This window comes from Nicrophorus vespilloides, unplaced genomic scaffold, assembly GCF_001412225.1.
Source record: "Nicrophorus vespilloides isolate i.1.1-1 unplaced genomic scaffold, Nicve_v1.0, whole genome shotgun sequence".
NCBI classification, from domain to species: Eukaryota; Metazoa; Arthropoda; class Insecta; order Coleoptera; family Silphidae; genus Nicrophorus; species Nicrophorus vespilloides.
The window spans coordinates 1-7,046 of NW_017097287.1; the positions used below are offsets into that span (position 1 = coordinate 1).

General features: G+C 30.7%; 1 protein-coding gene across 1 annotated transcript; it reads right to left on the minus strand.

Annotated features, from left to right (window-relative positions):
* Positions 1 to 3,001: 3,001 nt before the first annotated feature.
* Positions 3,002 to 5,344, minus strand: LOC108559652 (golgin subfamily A member 4-like). Its single transcript, XM_017917002.1, has 9 exons — positions 5,178 to 5,344; positions 4,614 to 5,109; positions 4,484 to 4,556; positions 4,193 to 4,423; positions 3,935 to 4,134; positions 3,764 to 3,880; positions 3,414 to 3,709; positions 3,259 to 3,361; positions 3,002 to 3,193 (listed from the first exon to the last, which is right to left on the minus strand). The coding sequence occupies exons 1-9, from the start codon at positions 5,207 to 5,209 to the stop codon at positions 3,074 to 3,076; spliced, it is 1,668 nt and encodes a 555-aa protein (XP_017772491.1). The 5' UTR covers positions 5,210 to 5,344; the 3' UTR covers positions 3,002 to 3,073.
* Positions 5,345 to 7,046: the final 1,702 nt, after the last annotated feature.

A 7,046-nucleotide genomic window follows, 5' to 3' on the forward strand; every position in this document is an offset into this window, starting at 1 on the left:
TTCCTGTGCTCTTATCCATATTGCTGTAATACGCGTTCAAATTGAAAAATTGAAATTAGAACGTTCGAAAAAGCAGTGTTTTCACATTTCATTGATTTACTCGAAAACTATAATAGATAGAATGAATCCAATAATATGCATATGAAAGCTGAATGTTTGGGGAATCCAGAAAGTATAGATACATTCCTGTGCTCTTATCCATATAAAAAAAATTGAAATTAGAACGTTCGAAAAAGCAGTATTTTCACATATTCATTGATTTACTCGAAAACTATAATAGATAGAATGAATCCAATATATGCATATGAAAGCTGAATGTCACTTTGTCAATGACACTTTGACACAATGTGACAGCTGTAATAACTGCTATCACCAATATATATAATGATCAGCATTTTTCTTAGAACTTAATCCAAAAATAATCTTGATAATGTATTAAAAATATTTTCAAATTTTGTAAATAAGTCCAATTTGCATTATGAAACTTAAGAATTGATCAATAACATCATGTGTTTCCATTTGAATCATAGTATTGATTGAAGTTATTTTAATGATTGCTGAACACAAATTTAATCAGTTTATTCAATTGTGTAAGTGAATTAGATAGGAAAAATCAGAACTATTAATAGTTTACACAATGTTACTGTGTTAAATAATGAAATTGCCCAGCTCCATGCATGCTACATTTAAAACTGAACGGTTTGGTACGGTGCAGGCGACGAAAATTTCCTCGTTTTCTAAATGCCACGCGAATTAGAAACCAATTTTCGTGCCTGCAATAATAATGAAAAGTGCATAACGACGAAAGCGATTGCATATTACTTTTTCTCCGTTTCCGCTCTCGAGAAAATTCCAATTCTGCATTACTTCAAAATAAATCCAAAAAAAAAAAAAATTGTAATTATTTACGCATAATAACGTTGTGAAATTTCACTCGACTCGACACGCCGTTGTCACACATTCAATATTAGGTATTCATATTTTCTCTTTGTGCCATTTCATCTCTCCAATGACAAATTAAAAAAGTAAAAGAACTGTATAAATACGCATATCAAGAAGACACATTACAAATCAAATAAGATTTTTTTTTGGGATGGGCGGAATCCGCGATTGGATTTCACCTGGTGAATTGAACGAGCAAATATTGGAGTAGAAATAAAATAAATAAACACTTTCTTTCGATAATTCGACAAATTCGGCGGTTGAAGATTCGTGTATAATTAGAAAAGCGGACATTGACTGGATGTGTGCTTCGACATCTGTCTTGTATTTTATCTAATAATAAGTTGCGTAACGAAAGAGACAGACTCTCGGCTTTTCTATAGAAAATTCATTTAGCAAATTAAAAGTGCAGCTTATTAGGCAACGAACAAATTAAGAAACAATGTAAACACTAAAGCTAAAATTTATCAACAATCTTTGTTGTGGCTGTTTTGATATTTCAGAATCTCATTAAAAGTTTCCATGTGGTGCATTATGACATCCTTTAGCTGAATAATAAATTCTCATAAAAAAAGCTAATATTCTAATTTATAACCAATGTCGATTTTCCTTAATTAGGGTAGGTTAGCTTAGCTTAGTTAGATTAAGGCAGCGTTTTCCAAACTGTGAGGCGGGGACTAGTCTAAAAGGAGATGCAAATATTAGTCACAATGAGCAATTTTCCAAATGACTGCTAAAGTTTAATCTATTTTATGAAATGTAGGGGGAAAGACGCCAAATGATTCAATATTTTTAAGGGAGGCGTAGTAACATCAAGTTTGGAAACCACTGGATTAAGTCTGATTAGAATAGATTTAGTTATGATGATTCTGAACAACCACACACGACAAAATTGAGAATTCAAATTAAAGATAAATATTTGGGTTTAGCAATGTGCCATCTGTTAAATTTATAACTAATGTCGATTTTCCGTAATTAAGTTAGGGTACGTTAATGTGGAAGAAATAGTATCGTGTCCCGCAATTCAAATATCTCTGGACACTGTAGAATATTTCGTAGTTGTGTCTGGTAGTGGAGTCCTAAGGAATGTTCTATGTCTAGATTTTAGTTGCTAGGTTTGTTACTAGGGTTTTTATGAGTCTAACTAGTACTCAAGAGGACTCTCCTCTAAGACTAGGACTAACTTTGTATTACATAAAAATCCTATTTTGTACTTAACTTTCCCTAATTATAGTTATACATTGATTTGTTGAAATCTTCCTAAGTGAAGTTTGTACTAAGTCATTAAGGACATAAACATACATATACATGAATAAAGTAATAAAGGTTAATATAATTTAACTAATAATGATTTCATAACAATTTACATTTTAGAAGGGACTTTTGAAAGCCCTCGACTTACGAACTAGTTCCGTTCCAACGGGTTGTTCGTAAGTTGAATTTGTTTGTAAGTCGGGGTAATTTTAAAACTTTCAAAATATACTTATCTTAACACACTATCATGGTTTTTACTTTTATATATGTTAAATTCCGTATTATTGACTGCATAACTATATATGTCCTTGTAACAAGTTTAGAATTTTGTTCGTAAGTCGAGTGATACCTGTATATTATACTTAATATTTGGTATATTCTATTCCAGTGGTTTGTACACAATTGCTTAAATATATAGGTACTCCTCACTTTACGACCAATCGAGTTTCGTCCTGCAATTCAGGAAATTTGAAGTTTTTTTCTCGAATTTCTCGATAACGACGTTCCATTCCCTTCCATTATGTCGTAAAGTTAGAAGTACCTGTATTTTAAAAATAAGTGTAAGTACTACTTACAAAAAAAAATACCTGAAGAAGAAAAGATATTCTGAATTGAGCGAATATATTTTACAATCTCAAATTTTATTATCCCGCATTATCCCTTTTCCAATACCTAATGTCCCTTGAATGAAATCCTTCTAGTTCCTACTCTTGTTCAGAATCATTATTATTTCGTTGTCATTATTATTATATGTATTGATTTATAGGATGTGCTTTTTTGTTGATATAATTCAAGTTTGGTCAATAAATTTTTATTATTATATTTAACAAATTCGTACACAAAAATAAAATATTTCGATAATCTTCAATTACCTAGTTTAATTCTTAGTATTAACAACAACATTTTGCGTTCTGTAATATTCGGTTAATACTTGAAATTCTTTTAAAGCCTTATCATTATCTCCTTGGATTCGTTTCGTGTAACTCTTTACAACTTCCTGCAATATAAATTATGCATTGAATTAAGTACTTCGTGATTCAGTAGCTTGTTTTGATAACTTACACTCATTTCCTTTATATTATCTAATATCATTTCGGAATATTCATTGTAATTTTCTTGGCATTCTTTCACACGCAGTTCGTTTTTTTTAACTAATTCTTTATATCTACAAAAGTAAAATTAACAAATAATAATAATACGTAATCGCAGTAATTTACTTTAATTTAACTTTTTGTACGTTATCTTTGTAAAGACTAATTTCCTCCATGCTTTTCTGGATGCCTTCGTACTCGTTAACCGCTGCCAAAATTTTCTCTTGCATCACCTCGAATTTAAGTTTACTCTTCTCTTGAATCTTGCTCTCTTTATCGTCGAGCAATCTCAGATAACTTTGACGCATCGCAAACTTCAACTCCATCTGATTATTCTCCACATCTAATTTAGCAATTTCGATTCGTTCCGTTTCAGAATGTTGCATGAGTTTAGTCCATTTTCCTAAGATGTTTTTAAAATCCTAAAATTATTCATGTTTTAAATTGAAGATTTTAATTGCGTGACTATCAATTACGTCAACAATATCGGGTCTTCCAAAACCTGTAGTCGGAGCCATCAATTCGTTGACCTCCTCCGGCTCCAAACCCAAATCTAGTATATAGTTGTTACTTTTGAAGATTGAAGATTCCACCTATTAATTAATTGAAAATTAACATTTTGCATAAACTAAGTTATAAATATTTACTTCTCGCTTAATTTCAATGTTGTCTTTATCCAATTTAGTGATTTTATTCATATTGTAGTCGCGTTTCTCTTGCAACAATCCCAAAGTGTTGAGATCCTCGGCAATTTTCGTTCGAAGATCCGACAAATCGTTTAATCCATTTGCTTCAAGCTTATCTTTAAGTTCACTATTGATCTCATTCAGTTTCTTCAAATCTTCATCTAAAAAATCATATTATTATATGACTGTGTATACTCTTAATAAAATCATTCAATAAACCTAAATCATTCTCAGTATGTTTGAGCGATTGAAAGACTTCGTCATAACAAGAAGTAACGCTTTCAAGCTCCGTCAGTTTTTCTCGCATTTTGCACTCTTCATCCTCCATGGACATCCTCATTTCATACAATTCTTCATTATTCAGTTGTTTCACTTCATTCTCCTTCTTCAATCTTTGTACTTCATTCATTGTTATAGAAATCTGATCTTCATTTATTCCATATATTTGATCTACAAAGAAATAATAATTTGATAATGATTATATTTTTTGTATAATAAAAGTTTACTTACTCAATTCATCATTTACAGATTCAATTTGTAAATCTGGATCAGTCAATGAATTAATGCAAAAATCGAGATATACCTAAACAAATATTCATAATGAAAATCATCAATAAAAACCATTCTGAGATGAACTCACTTTTGCTTGAGGGCAATTATCGAAAACTGGCTTCACATCATTATCAGATTCCAGATCCAATAGAAAAAGCCACATGGCTAAAATTGCTGGCAACGAATGTGGCATGTTGGGATGCTTCAGAGTGGCTGCAGAGAAAGTGGTTGGGTATTCAACAATGTTCAAGATGATAGGTAATTCTGTCTGATAATTCTCTTTGGTCAACTCTATGTTAGGATCGATTCTACTTCTCAGTAGAAGATTGGTCGCATAAATAAACATTGGTGTTGAGAGTGGAGTCAGCTTGATTTCTGGATCCAATCCATGCAAGTATCGTCTGATCTTAGTCAAAGTACTCTTCTGCCATTCTTTGTCATTCAACGGTAGCTTTTTTTTGGGGTTTGGTGATTTGTTTCTCATGAATGCGCTAAGTGATGAAACAGTACCCCTTGAGACACTTCTTGCACGTGAACTTGAGACATCCCTTGATGTTGTTGGTGTTAGAGTGAATCTATTTGCTCTACAAAATTATCTTTCATTAATATCATTCTACATCCATATATTCCTATTCCATTATTTGGTACTTACTTCACCGGTAATCTACTCTTCCTCTCAGACATATCAGCAATTATACTAGTGCATCAACAATAAAATTACATACAACAAATTCACATCACTTCTTAACAGAAATTGTTTTTAAATTGTTTTCAGGGATACCAAAGCAACTTCTTATTTTATTCAAATTCAACCGCAAAAAAGCTCTATTGCCAACTGTAAAAATATTACACAATCATACGCTCATTAACATATACTGGCACACACACATATATATATTTATATAAAAAATAGGTACAAAACCGTTTTACTTTGGTCCCCTTGGTTGTTTTAGGTTAGGTTTAATATGTATGTTTGGTTGCATATAACACAACTATGAACATTTTTAAAGTTCTTATTAGTTTAATCAATTTTCATAAAATATGAGACGTTACTATGTAGTCAATGTTTTATTACAATAATTCAAATTAATAATTCTATTTAATAAAATGACAATAATTTATTATAAAATTAAATAAATTGTATATTCATATTTAAAACGATATTATTATTATTATACATTTTAAAGATGTAAATCAAATATAATTGAATTACCAGATTGAAGATTATCCAAGTCTACTGAAGAGAAAGAATATTAACACATCGATATAATGCTCTGTCGCCTATATAAGTATCCGTCGACTTACGAACTAGTTAGAATTTTAAAAATTTTAAAATATACTTATTTTACCACCCTCCATTATGGTTTTTACTTTATATATGTTCGTAATTTTGTTCGTAAGTCGGGGGAAATTAAAAAAAAATCAAAATATACTTTATCATTGTTTTATATATGTTAAATTCCGTATTACTGACTGCATAAATTTGAAAAAATAGATTAAAATGCAACAAAATACTTACTTACAAATACTTTTCAATGTAGACATCACAATTATTTAATAAAAACTACAAAAGAAAGAAATTATCAATTTTTGTTTGGACAGTTATTTTTTTTATCAATATTATCTTCCCTTGTAACAAGGAGTTAGAGCTTTTAGAATTTTGTTCGTAAGTCGGGGTATTCATGTACTACTTACTATTGAAGATTATTAATACAAAGATCCATACTTTTATTTTTTTTTAAACGACATCTTGACTTTACACTTTATAATTCATCATCATTTATAATTCATCTCAAACATTAGCCTCACTCATTATCTAAATTAATATTACTAATTAATTATAAAAAAAGCTGATATTATTGGATGCAGGGGTGCCACAGGGAAGTGTTTTAGGACCACTGCTTTACCTTTTATACACGGCAGATATTCCTAAAACTAACAATACTACGATTGCAACATTCGCTGATGAGACAGCAATCTTGGCATCAGATGAGAATCCAGCAGTAGCATCCGAATATCTACAGGAAAATTTAGATAAGCTACAAGGATGGCTTAAAAAATAGAGAATAGCAGTTAACGAAATGAAATCCGTGCATATCACATTAGCGCTAAAGAAAGACACCTGCCCAACTGTAAGACTTAATGGACAAGATCTGTCCAAAGCAACAAAAGTCAAATATCTAAGCATGCATCTAGACAGAAGACTCATCTGGAAAGATCACATTCAGGCTAAGAGGGAGCAATTAGAAATAAAGTTTAGAAAACTCTACTAGCTTCTAGGGAAAAGGTCGGAATTATCAGTGGAAAATAAATTACTTATATACAAAGTAATACTGAAACCAGTATTGACGTATGGTATCCAATTGTGGAGTGCGGCCAGTAAATTGAACGTACAAATTATACAAAGGTTCCAATCAAAATGTCTAAGAAATATTATTAGAGCTCCATGGTTCGTCAGGAATAAACAAATACACGAAGATCTTCATATAGATATGGTCGAGGATANAATAGCAACATTTAG